Source organism: Artibeus jamaicensis, unplaced genomic scaffold, assembly GCF_021234435.1.
Source record: "Artibeus jamaicensis isolate MK-2021 breed Jamaican fruit bat unplaced genomic scaffold, CSHL_Jam_final contig_780, whole genome shotgun sequence".
NCBI lineage: Eukaryota > Metazoa > Chordata > Mammalia > Chiroptera > Phyllostomidae > Artibeus > Artibeus jamaicensis.
Window position 1 is genome coordinate 1,721,773 of NW_026521967.1, and position 16,775 is coordinate 1,738,547.

At 58.9% G+C, this 16,775-nt stretch overlaps 1 protein-coding gene across 1 annotated transcript; it reads right to left on the reverse strand.

The window, feature by feature from the left end:
- Positions 1–2,805: 2,805 nt before the first annotated feature.
- Positions 2,806–14,840, reverse strand: XKR5 (XK related 5). Its single transcript, XM_053672632.1, is given in 12 exon segments — positions 2,806–3,068; positions 3,071–3,160; positions 3,163–3,384; positions 5,057–5,183; positions 6,000–6,007; positions 7,926–8,105; positions 9,815–9,929; positions 9,932–10,026; positions 10,136–10,599; positions 10,651–10,771; positions 10,774–10,833; positions 12,627–14,840. Coding segments are annotated over 12 exon segments (1,803 nt in total). The 5' UTR covers positions 12,685–14,840.
- Between the last annotated feature and the right edge of the window lie 1,935 nt (positions 14,841–16,775).

The window sequence follows — 16,775 nt, forward strand, 5'->3', positions numbered from 1 at the left end:
ACGTTCTCCCCACCCCTCACCGGATGGGGTCCCCCCCCCTTCTCGCTGGGAGTCCTGGAGATGAGACGGAGACAGACTAATTCCAGGAGAGACTCCCGGAATTCCTGTTTGGGTTGTGCGGCATTTCTTAAGGCTGTTTTCTCACCGGTGACTCTACCGGGCCCGACAAGGCTCTCTGATCCCACCCGCAGGACACTATGGGGAGGAGGGTTTTGCCCCTCCTGCCTTACAGAGTCAGGGGTGGTGGCAGGCTGCCTCCCCTCCCCCGGCCCGTGCTCTCAGGGCTTTGCAGCAGCGCCTGCCACACTTTTGAGTAAAGCCCAGGTTACAGCTCCACATGCGGGGTGAGCCAGGGTGGAGGTGGCTCCCTTCTTCCGTGGTGACTCTAGGACTCTGGGGGGCAGCTTGGGGGTCGGGGAAGAACAGGGGGGCCTCATCGCCGGGGTAAGCAGCTGGCTCCCAGGGCCTTTGTGACTTACTCCAGAGCTCTGTGACTACGAGTGTTCCTGGTGCACCCACGAGGAACCTGAGGCCCAGGCGGGTGAGGGGGTTCCTGCGCAGTCACAGAACGAGCTGGAAAAAGCTGGAGGAGAGGCCAGGTATCACGGCCACCCCGTCTCCTGAGCACACGGCTTCCCTCCGAGGTACAGCGAGCCCAGCTCATGGCTTCCCTGGCTGAGCGCACTTCAGGTAGAAGAATGAAAAATGCCAAGTTGCCCTTCTTTTAGCAAATGCCCCATCTCCTAAAGCAAGTTAAAGACAAATGGTCCCCTTTAAATCCAAGTCTTATGGGTCATTGTGACATCCTCAATTATCCCGGTTGGTTGTGTTCTGTTTGTTTGTCTTCTTAATTACAGCCTAAAGAACAAAAACCCACGTTGTTCATTCCCTTCCCAGCCTCCTCGCCCCCTCCCCCACCCCCACCGTGCCAATTTGAAAATGCACCAGAAAATTCCCCAGCGGGCTGGAAACCTGTCCACGGCCAATTCCAGCTGGAAAGAATCGCGTTCCGCCGAGACGTAGGCCCCATTCATAATGGAAACCCTGACGGGCCACGCGGTAATTACAGTTTTGCCATAATGAATGTTTCTGTGTGGTCAGAGTCCTGGATTTTTCCATGGTGTTTTTCCATGGGAGAGCCCTCCCAGAGAGATGTGAACCGAAAATCTGGGTTGCAGCTCCGACGGCGGAGCGGGGTCGCTCCCGGCACCGTGCAGCTGGAAGGTGGCGGTTGTGCTGACTTTGGGGGTCATGACCAGCCAGGGGCACATCAGTCAGACTGAGTTTTGAAAGATGGGCGGGGAGGGGGTGTAGGAGCTATTTCAGGAGACTTCCTTCTCTCCCAGATTCGTGACCATGAACTTTTCACTCTGCTCTCTGACTTGGTGGCCAAGGAACGTAGAAAACGTGAGTCCTGCTAACAAGACTTAGGGTGGCAGCTGTCCTGATGGGCCTTGAGCTTGGGTTTCAGCCCCAAGTGCTCATATACCAGAGAACCTCCCAGTCTTGGGGAGGCCAGGATGGTTGGTCATCTTAAATACTATGGAAAATGGAGTCAGATTCAGGCCCGGAAGTATCAGGCTATTTTAAAGACAGCAAGCAGGTGAAGGTTGAAAGCAAAGTCCTCACTTGGTGCTGGAAGGACTTCCAGTGGTTAGCACATGGCCAGAGAACCACTCAGACGCAACTCAGAGAAACGAGAAAAGGCCCAGGCGGGGAGCAGAGGTGCCCCCTGGGCCCCACGTAGCGCCCTGACCAAGGAGCCCCCTTTTGGGCCCCGTTCTCCCAGGGGTGCCCCTGGGAAGTTTCCAGCAGCCGTCCTGGGCCAGGCCGCACCAGGGACGACAGCTGAAGAAAGAGCCCTTTCAGATGCTGGCTCCTGAGCTCCAAGTTAAGCTTCGTGCCCTTCATTAGCCTTCAGGGGGGGGCCTCAGTCAAGTTTAGGGAGCCGTCACTAGAGGAAAAGACTGGTGGAGTACAAGCCTAGGCCAGGGGGCCAGGTCGGGGAAGGTGGGGGAAGGTCCCCAAGCACCACGTAGGACAAAGGGATGGGGGCAGGGATCTGTAGGAATCAGGGAAGAGGGTGAGGTTCCTGTTTGGGGGAGACATGTGGGGGGGCCCGGTACGCTACGGCAGCACAGTGACAGTCACCACGATGACTCTTCGCTCTGTCAGCAAACTCCCTTTCCTTCCCATCGACCTGTCCCGGCAGGAATCCTCTGCCACTGCCTTGCACTGGCTCATGAGACTGCTCTGTCAGCTGCAGGAAATGCTTGTCCACGCTCCCCGTCTGTGCGAGCTGGGCTACATGCCCCTGGGGCCTGGATACTGTCCCCGAACGCAGAGGTGTTTGGAAAAGGCCGGAAGTCCACCAGCACCCAGCTCCCCGTGTGTGGGCCGCCTTCCTTCCGCTCAGCGGGTGAGGATGGGTCGTCCACCGCCAGCTAAGAGGGAAGGCTTTGGGAAGCCACCGGAGGGCCGGTCCACAGGGAACACACAGGGGAGGGCTAGGAAGAGACGGAGCGTGAGCAGAAAGAAAGGGTCGTTAACTCCATTCCTGTTGGATGAGCTGACGTCACAGAGGGGCGCTCGCGTCCGCGGAGGGGAGAAAGGCCTGGAGGCCCAGGAAGCAGCCCCAAGTCAGGAGGGCAGACGAGGAGCCGGGCTGAGCCTGCGGGAAGGAGGGCCCTGCCTTTACCTGGAAAACACCCTGTAGGCTCCGCCCAGAGACCAGGGGGAGCCATGGGCGCTTTCCGATCGGCTGCCGATTGGAGAGACACATTTCCCATCCGCTTCTGGGAGGGCTTAGGTCCTTTTACCATGCCCTTCACAAAATAATGCCGCCACAACAGGCTTCTGGACAGGAGCTTTGTCATAATCGTCACTGTCCACAGAGACGTAACTCGAGGTTTCCAACGTGTCAGCCCCTGCTTTCAGGTCACCTGGAAGCTTGGAGCCCTTCCCCAAGGTCAGGGGGCCCTGGGGTGGCGAGGGGGGCTCTTGCAGGGAGGACCTCGTCCTCCCCCGCTGGTTGTTCCGCTGGCTCAACCCCCACGCAGGGGAGCAGAGGCAAAGGCTGCGTTGATCTTAGACAGGTTTCCTGTCCTCAGGGCAAGTTTCAGCAGCAGCCAGTGGTGGTAGCAGAAGAAAGAGTCTCCCCCGCCCCCTGGCCTTCCAGCCCAGCCTCTGGGGGCACCGGCTGCAGGCTGGGGGGCTTCTCCAGGCTTGTCAGCTCATACCCTTCCCCTTGGCCCGGGCTCTCCGGCCTCTCCCCAGCTAGAGCAGTGGCCGGGGGAGTAGATTCTCTCTCTGGGGTGTCAGCCCCTGCGACGCCACAGGACCGCCCCACAAAGCTCTGCTGCATGTCATGCATTTGGGACGCAGCTGTAGTAAGTGACCAGAGAGGCAGCGCCTGAAAAAGAAGGGAGAAAAGGAGCGCAGGTTCTGCTCTCCGGGGCCTGCAACCTCCCCGGAGCCTGCCTCGTCCCAGGCTCTGGCGTTTTGAGTAGAAAACATGATTTGGGATCCAGAACAGGACAACTATTGGAGACCAGAATTGGGTATTTGGGGGGAATGGACGGTTCCAGCTGCCGTAAGCTGCCCGTGTTTCTAAACTTAACAATGTAATAACACCGTTTAAATCCTAAATCTTTCAGGACGGCTCCAACCCAGTACTCTGGGTGTGTGTGCATCCGTATGTGTGTGCGTGTGCATGTGGGAATGTTGGTAGAAAGGCTTATTTTGCTCTCAGATGACTGGGTCAACTACTCAGGATTTAACCATTCTCACGTGGGCGGATGGGTTGCCAGGCTGGGGCGCGGGCAGGCGAGGAATCGGCCGCGAGGCCCCCGCAGAGGTCAAAGGCAGCCATCGAAACCCCAGATCGAGGAATTTCCACGAGCAGCAGCAGCAGCAGCCCTTCCTCTGTGCACAAACATCTTGATTGCATTGTTGTCGGGTTAATTTATTTTGATCAGAAGTGTTGACTATGGAATAACAGCGCGTTCCAGCAACCACCCACGTTATTTCCAGTTTCCTGTTGGACTGGGCCTCCTCATAAACAGCATGAAACCTGACATGGTGCGGGGGAAGCTCTGGAGGGGCCAGGAAGGGCTGGAAGGAGCCCAACCCCATCCCCTCGCCTCCTGTCCTTAGGGGGTGAGGGTGGGCGGCAGGCAAGCGGGGGAAGGGAGGCCGGATCCTGTGCCCCCAGGGTTGGCTGCACAGCGGGCCCTGGTCAAACCCTCTCTATACACTGCTGTGAACTCAGGGGTCGGCCACGAGGGTGTCACCTTCACAGTGACCCTCCCGAGGCCAAGAAAGGGAGTGAAGGTCCTGATCACGCAGCCCTAACCCCCAGATGCAGTGACGATGGACTTCGGGGAGGCCACACCCCTCCCGGGGCTCTCGGTTGCGGCCCTGTGGCCATGCAGTGGGTGCTCAATGAACGTCTGCCCAGGGAGCCCAGGATGAGAGGCAGAGCAGCCACCGCAAGCCTGTGTCCTGCCCGAGACTCATCCGCGCGTCATCTTCCCGCTGAGGGCTCCCTCCAGACCGCGTGGGAGTCGCGCCTCCGGCAGCTCCAGGGACCGGGCAGCGCCGCAGGCCTGGCGGTGAGCCCTGCGGCTGTCTGGGCCGCGCTGACTCTCGGCCTGGCTCCACTCCCCGAGCTCCGAGTCAGCAAGAGAAAGAAAACACCTCCCTGGTGCGAAGCTGGTGGGACTCTGGGCATGGGCGCGAGTTACGAAGGTGTGGGGGGTGTGTTTCTGAGTCAGAGTGTGCGGGCACCTGAAGCAGTGGGGGGACTGGATGGTCCCTCCCGAGAACGGGACCATCTCAAGGAGAGGTCAGACTTCCAGCTGGCACCTGCCCCTGCCCTGCCCTGGGGACACATGGCTCCCGGTGCACAGGGGGCACCCAGACCTGTGAGTCCTGCGGGTGCTCGCAGCCGGGCACACCCAGGCACACTGGGCAATCTCTGTATTCTTCCCTCTCTTTCCCTTCCCTCCCCCGCTGTGCACCGTTTTGAAACATTTTTCTCTGTACTGTCAGCTGCCGGTGGAGAGAATAAGTAGGCCCCTTTGGCTCTTATGGATCAGGAATCCTGCCAAGACTCCCGCCGAGGCCCAGAGGCTGGTCCTCGACGCCCCCTGGAGGAAGTCAGTGGCCAACAGCAGCAGGACCTAGGGGACAAGGGGAGCGTCACCTCCCTGGCCAGGAGCAATTGACCTCGGGGACATGCCCATCTCACAGTTGGGTAGGGGCTCCTTGGGGACAGGGCCCGGGTCAAGAGCTTCTCTGGCAATGGGGGCTTGTCCCTGTCTTTGGGGCAGCTCGTTCAGGGGTCTGCAGGATCGTAAACACACCGGACACACAGGAGGAGCCCCCATGGCACCCTGGCTCCCACTGGCAAGTCTGGGGGCTCTGAGAGGCTTCATCTCCTGCTCTATACCGTCCACACGCTCGTGTGAACTGTGTGCATGTGTCAGCTTTATAACACGACATCAAAAGGTGTCTGCAGAGCTCACCGTGCCAGTCGGTTCCAGTAAAGCCAGAGTCGCACACTCCCAGAACTAACTTCAGCATTTTTTCCAAGTTTTTGCCTCTTTAAACGTTAAGTTTGCTTTGCGGCCACTAGGGGGCAGCAGAGGAGCCTTCCGGGTGACCCCACGGGGCTTTGTCCCTCCCACCAGGTGGCTTATTTACATTGCTTTTCAGTTTTCAAATGTAAAACATAAATGTCTTAAAATAATTAAACTTGACATAATCCAGAGGTGATACATTGAAACGCTGTGTAGAAGACATGAGGAAAACTAAATTGTAATTCTGATGAGCTAAGTCTCTAAGGGCTAAGTGGTTGCGTGGTCACAGGTGGGTGTCATTTTAACTCTAGAAGATGCAAACAAGGAGGGCATCAGACAGGTTATTAGGAGGGGCTAGCGAGCCTAAGAATGCCCACGTTCCCCTGCCTTGGGCTCTGGGTGGCTTTGATCTGGGGCCAAGTTTTCTATTTTGTAAGCAGATAACAGACATTTTTAAGTAGCCATTAAAAACCAGGGCTCCGAGAAGCAGCCCACCAGGCCCGTCCTCCTCAGAAACCGGGTCCTGCGGTCTTTTGCTTTTGGAGCCCACCCCTCCCCCAGGAGGTGTGGCTCTTCCTCCACAACACAACACCATCAGTGACCTTCTGTTGGGAACCAGGCTCCTGTCTCTCTACCAGGCAAGAGCCTGTTAGGGGACAGAGGCCATGAAAGGGCCGCGTGACAGGGTCTGACACGGGGGGAGGGGAGGGGTGTTGGCCTGGGCGGCGTCCCCTGCCAGCCCCGAGTCCGCTTTCCTGGCTCTGGGGCGGACAGTCAGGACTCCACGCAGTGGGGCGGCGATGGGTCCACAGGGGTCTGTGAGTCAAACGGTGAGGGGCTGAGGGACGCGCCTGCGGCTGCCCCCACGGACAGCACGGCCATTCCTGCAGATGCGGCTCTAGACTCAGGTACTAATTCCTGGTTTTCCCACGTAATCACTCTGAACCCAGTGACTCAATGACAAGACAGCAGGAAGCCGTGAAGCGACCATTTCCCCTCCACGAGTGGCAGCCTCTGCAACTCCCGGCAGCTGGTGTGGAGACAAAGGTGTGGGGGGCCGGTGACAGGAACAAACGCCACAGACAGCAGAGTGGTCCCCGGTCAGTTCCGGGTCATCGGGGCCCACGTGGGCACTGGCGGAGGGGAAATTGCTTCTGCAGGGGGACCATAAAGCCAGCCGTCCATGTCAGTCCCTTGTGGGTGCCTGTGGGCTGGGACGCTGCTACGGGCGTGGACCCAGCTGGGAACAAACTCACCCTCACCCCACGGGAGGGCGTTACTGTCCTCGCTCCCAGGTGTGAGGCCGGAGCCCGGCCGAGGCTCAGGAACTTGCCCAGCGTCACACAGCCTTTCCGGCCCGTGGGCCCCAGGGCCGATGGGGTCTCGCAGCCCTGTAGGAGGGGACCGCGCCGCCCACCTCCCGCCAGAGCTGCCTCTCCGGCCCCTCCCATTTGCTCAGGACACCGTCCTGCTGGGCCTGATCCCAGTAAGTGTCCTTGTCTTTATTGGTAGAAAAGTGATGACCACTAGTTGCTGGTTGTTTTGTGCCCAGTTGTTTATTACTTCCTTTAATCTTCATAGAGACCTGGGCAGGTGGATTTCCCGAAAGGGCCACGGGACCGCTGTGGGCAGCCCTGTCCCCCACGTGCCGACGAGAAAGAGGTTCAGAGAGGTGACGGTCTTGGCCACAGCAGCCGGGGATGGTCGTGGGCGGGGCTGGAGTTCCACGCGAGCTTGTCCCAGTCCAGTGCCTGTGCTCCGAGACAGGTGGCCACACGGCCCTCTCTGCCGTCCGCAGACAAACCCGCACCTTCCAGTCAGAGCAGCTCTGCTCGCCCGGGGGTGGGGGGATACGCACGGCAGGCCCGTGGGCTTCGGGCGTCGCTGCTCTCTCAGCTCTTGGGCACCTTCTGCCTCTTCCTTCCGCTCACTGGGCAGTAAACAGCTTATCTCCTGCACTGGGTGAGGGGCAGCCGGGGGCGGCCACCACATCCCCTCCGGGCTCTTCCCACCGCCCTGGCCCCTGGCTGGAGCTCAACAACAAAGTGGATTAACGAGGACCGGGTGCGTATCTCACAGCAGGACTGTGATTATATTTCCCAGATGGGGCGACACACAGAGCGGCAGAGGAACGTCACCAAACACCCCCAGTTTTTGATACAGCAGCCCCATGGGGAAAACAGGGGGTCAGGGTACTGACCAACGTGCCTGTTCAGGGCAGTAACTCCTTTCAGAAATTTTCCTAAAACTGAGATTTCCCTTCTTAGCACACACACACACACACACACACGCTCGCACCCGCCACGGCTCCGTAGGCACAGGAGAAGGGAGGGCTAGTGAGGCCCGTCCTCATCGTGTAGAACTCGGCCATCCTGTTCCTGGAAGGGCTGTGCTGGACATCGAGGTAGCAGAGGGTGTATGTGGCCTCCACGAGCAGGTTGAACAGCCTCCAGTGGCAGGCACTGTCCACGAGGTCACTCTGCTGGGCCACCAGCCAGAACGTCATCACCAGCCAGCGGGCCCCTGGAGAGAGGTGGGAAGTCAGGGTCCCAGTGGGGAGGTGGGAGGGAGTGGGGCAGGGACTCGGGAACCTGGGCCTCGTGGCTGCCTCTCTGCGCCCACGACCCTGCCTCAGCACCAGGAGGAGAGGTCAGGGCACAGAGGAATGAGCGTGTTTTCTTTGTGCCGGTTATTTCATCTGAACCCCATCGAGGGCAGCTGACCTAATCCAGGGCTGAGAAAACCGAGAACAGCTCCCGCCACATTTACCAGACACTCTGGACTATGTATGCCCTGGAGTTCCAGAAAGGGTTTATTTAGACCAGGGGTGTCAGACTCATTGTCACCGGGGGTCACATCAGCCTCACAGTGGCCTTCAAAGGGCCGAGTGCAATTTTAGGACTGTATACATGTAATTACTTCTTAACGATGGGCAAGGAGCTCTGCATTCGGCCCTTTGAAGGCAACCTGAGGCTGATGTGGTCCCGGTGAAAATGCATTCGACCCCTGGTTTAGAGGTGCCTCGGCAGTCGTACTATTTTCCCATCACTCCTGTGAGATCTGTCTGCAGGGCAGCTATAGTTTTATTTTTTTATCCTCACCCGAGGGCATGTTTTCACTGCTTTTAGAGATTAAGAAAGTGAGGAAGGGAAAGAGAAAAACAGTTGTGAGGGAGAGAAGCATCAGCTGGTTGCCCCCCATCTGTCTGTACCTGGACCAGGGGATTGAACCCCAGACCGTAGGCAGGTGCCCTGACCAGGAATCAAACCTGCAACCTTTTGGTTACGGGAGGACGTTCCAACCAACCGAGCCACAGCAGCCAGGGCTCCCGCTATACTTTTTACTCCCAGTTTTAAGCTGAATAATATTTTACTGGAGTTTGAGCTGAATGTCAAAAAATGAATGGAAGAGTTAATCTCTCTTTAGGAACCCACCTTCTTCCAAAAATGTCTCCTTTCTGTTAACAAGTGAAGCGTATCCACGTCCGCCCCGGGCTCCGGTCTGGGCGTTTCTCAGCGCCGCCGTTCTCCGTAAACAGGAGGCCACTGCGTCGTCCTGCGGAGCGCTTTCCCCAGGACCACGGGGAGACCCCGCTGCTTGGACACAGGGGCACACCGGCCGCGCAGCGCCCCCGCGTGGCCAGGCAGGGCGTGGGTGAGGCTGGACTGAGGGTGACTGAGGGTCGGGGTCAGCGGAGGAGTCCCAAGCCCGGCCAGTGAAGTGGGGGGTTCCCGGAGGCTGGAACGCGTCACCGGACGCAGGGACACTGCTGCCCAGCGTCAGGGGAGGGGGCTCCTTATGCCTCCCTCCCACAGAGCTGGGGGGCTCTGTGGCTGGGCCGTTGGCCCTGGGACCCGTCTCCAGCGAGACCCCCCTCCTGCCCCCACCCCGACCTCCATGGGGGCTGCAGCCTCCTCCTCCGCCTCTGGACGCCGGCCTGGCCGACTGCCTTGTGGGGCACAATACAGCAGAGGTCACGTGGGGGCCACTGTGAGGACAGACAGTTTCCACGTCCATCCCTTTTTCTATCCGGTGGGTTCCAAGGGCACAGGAGGCGCCTGGGGGTGCGGGGCGTGTGAGGAAAGGTGCGGTCGGCAAGGCCAGCCCGCCGGAGCCTCCCTGTGATTCTAGACACCCACTGGGGTTGATGAGCGTGAGTGGTTATTGAAAGGCATTGACTCCTGGGCAGCCCGCCACGCAGCAATGGACAGCGGGGCTCAGGCTCAGCTTACCTGCAACCGCCAGTCCCCAGGCGTGGTGGGCTCTGAAGAACAGCGCCAGACTCAGGACGCGGGCCCCCACCACGCCCATCCTCCACAGCTGCTGGCAGGCGAGGGCAGCCCGCGGCGCAAAGGGGGGGGGGGCGGCTTCACGGAGCCCGCGAAGCCAGCGCAGCAGGCCAGGGCCCAGGACAGTGCGGCCCAGGAGCAGAGGGCACTCGCCCCTGCAGACAGCGGGAGCCTTCTATGGGGGGGGGGTTGCTAAATAAGGCGTTCGTTTCTGTCCCCCTTGAGAAGTGGGGCAGTCAGTGCTGGGGGGGGCGAGTCACCCACCTGGCAGGACATCTGCGAAGTCGGAGGTGAGGAAGGCGTAGGTTTGCAGCAGCAGCTGGGACCCGGCCTGGAGCAGGGCTTCCAGGAGGCGGAGGGCGGACAGGTCGGCCCCCAGGAGCCCCAGCGGGCCCAGGTGGGGGGTCGCCCCTTCCTTCCCCAGCACAGCGGGGGTGAGGTCCCAGTGCCTGAGGGAGGAGGGGTGACGGTGCGGAGCCGAGTGCAGTCTTGACCAGGATGGCCCCCTTTTCCTGGCATGTCGTTGGGACCTGGGGAACATGCTAGACAGTGGCCGGTCATGTCTGCACATTGGGGGCCCCGATCTCTCACTGCGCACTGAAGACACTGCCGCAGGGGTCCTGCTCACCCCAGCTGTGGGGCGGCTGGGGTGCGGGGGTGGCGGGCTCGGAGACTGGAATGGACAGGATAGCAGGGGGCTTCCTCTGAGCCCTGCAAGGGCTGGAGGAGAGGACATGTGTGCACAGGAGAACCCACAGGTCGCACTTCATCAGGCTCACCGCTTCCACACGCGGAGCTGCAGGAGGTGCAGCGCGACCAGCCCCCAGTGACCTTGCTGTCCGTCTGCTCGGAACCACAGGTAGCTCAGGCCCTGGACCAGGAAGCCAGGCAGCAGCACGCGAGCGACAGCCACGCCCAGAGCAGCTGTCTCGCGACGAAGTAGCAGACGGCGGTGCGGAGGCCTGGGCTCGAGGGGGAAGGGCAGAGGGTGAGTGAGCGGTGGACTGAGTCGGGGTGACCAGCCAACACTGTCCCCGCCAGGGCTCTGCAAGACCCAGTCCGGGAACTGCTGAGCCATCTGGCAGGCGAGATGGGCGAGAGGCTGAATGAAAGCAGTAGGGAGCCCGAGGTACAGGCGCCCCAGACAGACAGTGAAGGCGAGGTTCGAGGTCCCACATCACAGGCGCAAATAGTCCGCGGCACCGAGGGTGCGCTCCGACCGTGAGGAACCGCCTCTCTGCGCACTGCTGGGTGGGTTTCGTGGTTTTGGTCGGGAGGGTAGAGACGATCACAGGTTAGGGCCTGTCCTCCCCAGTCAGTGGCAGTGGAGACGGTGCTGCGTCTGTCCACACCAGCAGGTCCGGGAAGGTACCGTCGTCGTTTCATGTGACACTGGAGTTTAAAATGGGCACACACGCTGCCGCCAGTCGTAGCAGAAGCAGCCCAGCCCTCGTTACAGACAGACAGCTGCAGGTCTGGACAAGCGATCAGGGCGGCCATCCTGCGCCCTCAGGCTCTGTCTCCGCTCCACTGCTCCCCAGGTTTCCTGCCGCGGCAGCCAGGGCCCCCAGCACAGTCTTTGCGGGGGGAGGGGAACGCTGAGGGCCAGGCCACTCCAGATGGGGACCTTTCTGGGCCTGGTGCGTGCTGAGACCACTGGGTCCTGTTCTGCCTCTGCGCCGCTTGGCGGGGGCGATGCCCCGCCTGCTCAATCTGGCTCCTCCCGGCGCATCTTTGAAACAGCGGGCGCCTTCGGGAGACCCGCGCAGAGCGAGGTTCAAACCAGGAACCCGGAGCAGCAACTCGCTCCCAGTGGTAAAGTGGCAAAGCTGTGTGCGCGCGGGAGAGGGGGTGCTGCCCGGAGGGGGGTGGTTTAGGTGCGGTGACCTCCTAATGCGCCCCTCCTCCCCACTCCGGACCCTTCCGAGGAGAAGGCGTTGCAGGGAGCCCAGCGGAAGTGGGAGGAGGCAGGACTTCGGCACCGAAGGAGTTACCAATTCAAACCAGAAAGGCGCTAAAAGTGTTGCCATCTTGCTGCGCCTGGGCTGGTGCGTACCCAGCTCTCCAAGGGATCGGGGTGTCCCTAGTGGCCTCGCTGGGCTGTTCTAAACCCCGAGGCGGAGCCACAGACCTCCGGGGCAGCGCGGATGCCGAGACCCGTCCCACTCGACCCTACTCTGGCCTCCAAGCAGCCAGAGCCTCCGAGGCCTGCAGGGGTGGGCGGGGACCAGGGCGCACCCGGCCGGTCTTCAGCCCACCTCGAACCCGCAGCACTTTGCGGAGTCAGGAGAACTTTCTGAGGGAGGAGCGGGATACGTGTGCAGGAGGACCACGCACCCGTCGGAGTGGGGGGTGTTGCATCTACAGGAGGGTCGTGCATTCGCGGGGGGTCGCGCCTCCGCGGAGAGGGAGCCATGCCTCCACGAGGGATCTCATGCGCTCGGGGATCATGCATCCACGGGGGCTCAGCCTCCGCGGGGAAATTGGTGCTCCTGGCGTGTGTGTGTGTGTGGGGGGTCCCACGCTCGGGAGACCACGTACATAGTGGGAGGGAGTCGCGCGACCGCAGGAGGATCGTGCCTCCCGCGTCCGTTCGGCGCCCGCTCAGGTCTGGGCGGGCGCGCTCAGCAGGCAGGTTCCTGCAGGGCGCAGGCGGGGTAGTTGTCTGCTGGGGCCAGGGGTGGATCGTGCAGGGGTTGGGGTGTCGGAGGGGTTAGCCCCGCAGGCTCCCAGCCTTGGACTGCCCGGCACTTACCCGCGCTCTGCTCCGCCGCCAGCAGCAGGGCGGAGAGCCCCAGGAGCCCTGCGCGCATCCTCGCCGCCGCCGCCTCGCCCCCTTCTCCAGCTCACCCCCCTCCGTGCCCGGCGCGCGGGTCGGGAACGTTTGGGGCCAAGTCGCTGCTGCTGGGGCCGTTGGGGCAGGGCGGGCGGCGCCGAGGGGTCTGGCTCCTGGCGGGAGAGCGCCTGTAAGGCCGGGCCGCGAAGTGGGCAGGGGTGTCTCCTCGCTGTTCCCCAAACTTGGGGAAGCGCGTGGTGGAGTTGGGACTGCGGGTGGCTGTCTGGGGTGGTGGGCTGGCCAGGGAGTGCGTGTCTGTGGAGGGTGGGGGATCTGTAGAGCCCTCCGTGGGTCCTTTGGAAATCTTACAGAGGAAGCCGACCGGCTCTGTCTCTGCAAATTGCCCTCAAATCCACCCCTGTCTCTGCCCTCACCACGGGGCTTCTAGATACAGATGGGCGCAGGGTCACCCAAGACTCCAATCTGCAAGAAGTAACCCTGCCCCGGGAAACATTCTCTCCAGGGCGTGTGTAGCTATGAGGTCCGGCACAAATAACGCCCCCGCTTCTATTACAAACGCTTTTACTCCAAAATCACAAGCAAGTAATTCTGTAACATCACATCACACTCAAGCACACCATATGGCATTTTAGATGAAATGTTCAAGTTAAAGCTCTAAGTTATTACACTATTATTACTTTACCAACCACACTCAAGCAGGCCTTCCTTCTGCCGAACCCCGTGTGTGGTGGGTACACACTGATGTGTCTATATACACAGGCCTGTGTAGTGGGATTTAAGGGTTTTATGTAGGCATGGGGAAGATGATGGTGAATTTGGGGACTCTAACCCCCAAAGCAGGCAATTAGCCACAGTAGTCCTTGAGTCAGGGCCTTTGCCACTTCCCCGCCGGAGCTGGCTGCACTGTCACAATGCTCTAATTTTCCCCGCAAAACCCCCGCTGCAGGGAAGTCCCAGGAGGAGACTCTAACCCTTGAAGGGACAAGCGAGAGCAGGGCACTCGGGCGAACCTGTGAAATGCTTATGATTATTTTCCATTTACCAGAATAAAGCCAAGGGGCCAACCCCTCCGTTTTTCTCCCCTGTCATTCCAGCGTGGTTCTTCTAAAATGCTTCATTTAGTTGGGGGTAGTGTTTATCCATCCCAAGAGCACCCCCTGACCCAGTTTTCCGTGGACTTCTCAATGTGTTTCTGGTTTTCTCACCAGAAAGGTGAATTCTGACCTGGGACTCCCCTGGGAAACACAGAGGACAAAACCCTCGCGACCTTCCCGAGTCTCTTCCCTCTAAACCGATGGCAGGCAGAAGGGTGCATTTCGGAGGCCTGAATGCCCAGTCCTTCAGCTTCTCTCTCCCCCCACATCTCGGTGTCCAAGTCCCACAACCTGCCTCTTTGTCGACTTCCTACTTCTCTGGGCGCCCTGCAGAGGGCGTGTGTCCCAGGTTGCACATGCTCGGAGCAGGGCTCTCACCTGGTAGAAACGGTAAGAACTTGACGTCATGTGCAGACTAGGATTGGGAGGAGCGGGTGTTTATGGGCAGGGAGGGGTCATTGTATTCCATACTTTCTGCCACATTCCCAGTTTAGAAAAAAACGTCCCCCTAATCTCCAGGTATTACTTGAAGCATAGACAGCATCCCATACCTCAGAGGTTAAAAAAGCATCCAAGGAATTAAAAGTGTGGAAGGTGCCCTGCCCTGGCTGGTGTGGTTCAGTGGGTGGAGCAGGGGCCTGTGAACCAAAGAATTGTGGTTCAATTCCCAGTCAGTGCACATGCCTGGGTTACAGGCCAGGTCCCCCGTAGGGGGCGCGTGAGAGGCAACCACGCATTGATGTTTTTCTCTCTTCTTCCCTTCCCCTCTCTCTAAAAATAAATTTTATAAAGTTTGGAAGGGGGTCTTTCTCCTGGAACAGTAGCAGTGTGAATAAGAACTACAGTGGACGCTTTCTGCTCTGAAGCTACGGGAGGGTGGTTGAACAGCAGAAAACATCACGAAGGAAGGTGTTGATTGTCCCTGCATGAGAACCCCAACTCGGAAAACAGCGGTTCCCACCCCAAATTGCAGCCGGGGTGAAACAGTGGCAGACCGAACAGATGGCGGCGAGGCTGGGAGGTGCAGAAGTCCGGAGTGGGGGGTCGGCGTAGTCCACCTGGGACGCGAGGTTGGGCGAGTCACGGGGGGGAATGGGATCCAAGGTCACATGGTAGGTCAGATCATCCATCGCTGCAGCGCAAGGATGGAAACACGAGGTGCAGTAAAGCCAGCCAATCAGGAAACACCCGCCGTTGCCAAGGGAGTCGGCCACACTGACAGTTCCTGAAAGAGCAGAGCAGGAACCTTTGCTCCGCGCGCCCGCTGGTGCCATGGGAAGAAGTGGCAGCGACTCGTCTCCAGCTCAGCGCTCAGCTTCCGAGAGGAGAGCATTGCAGTGGCAGCCACGGCCCAGGAAGCAGGCACTCGGAATGGGTGACACACGGGGCTGACTTGAGTCCTGCCCAGCGCTGGGAGCAGAGGCCACCCCACCAGCGAGCTTGTCCTTGCAAGCTGAGATTCTGGGGATGCTTGTTGTTGCAGCAAAACGGGATAGTACAGATACCTGGGTCCCGGCTCCCCCAAGGCCCTCAGATTAGTGCTGAGCCGTGATGCTGGAATTCATCCTTGTCTGTCACTTTGTCCCACCTTGTGGTGTTTGCCAGGAATCTTTGGCTCGTGGCTTCACAACTATAGTCCCATGGCCCCGTTTTCCCCCTGTGTTTTCAGGTTGTCTTCCCTCTCAGGAGTCTGTCTCTGGGTCCAAATTTCCTCTTCAGAAAAGGAATGCGTATTCTTCTGTACATCCTTACACTGGATTAAGGCCCGCCCAGTGACCTCATTTTAAATCCCTGTAGATGCCAGGTTGTGAAACACAGACATCGGAAACAACTGCACACACATTCCAAGAAAAAGAGACCATTGCTGAATTCACCGTCAACACATTTAAGAAATGCAAGAGGTAAACCACTGAGAGAGAGTTCCTTTCCCTGGTTTCGTTGGGACAAGGATATCAAATGATGGTGCATGTGAGGTACTTGGCAATGGCAAGGTGAGCTGGAGCTAAACTATGTCCACAATTTGATAATATTGACTTGGTGAGGGGCTCTGGGGAACAGCCACCTACGACGGCCACTCCTCTAAGCCTTAAGCCCTAGAGATAACATCTCAGCAGAAGAGGGCCGGCTGGGCAGCTAGGGCTGACCGCTGGTCCAGCCACACTGACTAAGGAGCCCTGAGGCTGGACCAATCATCGGAGACCACGGTCCTGAGGGGACACACCTGGAGAGCTGTCGAGCACCCACGCAGATCCTCCCCTGAGACCTCCAGTTAAAATCCCTCAAGACGTGGGGCCCAGCAGGTGCTCTCGCTCTCCTGTGCCCTCCCCCAGCCCCTCCTTTCCCCGGGTGAATCCCTCTCCTTGGGGCACACCTGTGGCTTCCCCCGTCTCCTCCCTCCAGGTGTGTTCTTTGCCTCTCTCTCCCCTGAGCTCCAAGGGCCCTTCCTCTGCCTCTAACTTCTTTCCTGAGCCCACACAGTCCAGCGCGCTCACTTCTTCCACGGCTCACGACTTCAACATCTGTGACTTTCTGCAGAAACTTTTGCTTGGGAAAAATGAAAAAGAAATATCGAGCGACTAGACCCTGAGGCTGGAGGCTAGGATTACCCGGGTTGAGTTCTGATTAAGATGTTTTTGGTTAAATCCACTCCAACAAACACAGCACGTTGTAGGGTGGCTGTAGGATTAAGTGTTACGGAATCAGTGGAGTCGTATTTATGGAGTCGAAGTACCAATGGCATTCTTTTAAATATACATGACATATGAAATGAGAAACAGAGCAAAATACATCCATGTGAAAATACACAGAAAGGGGGAAATATACTCAAATGTTGAGTATATTTTTGTTTGGTTGAATATAATGTTGAGTTACTGTTGGTTTTCTCTGGGTTATGGGATTACTGGTGTTTTATTGTTTCTTTACATTCTTCTGTGTTATGTATTTTCAGTTACCACATAGTCCATATAGTCAGAAAACTTTCTGTAAATAAGATAAAATGTAAGAAATATTTCAC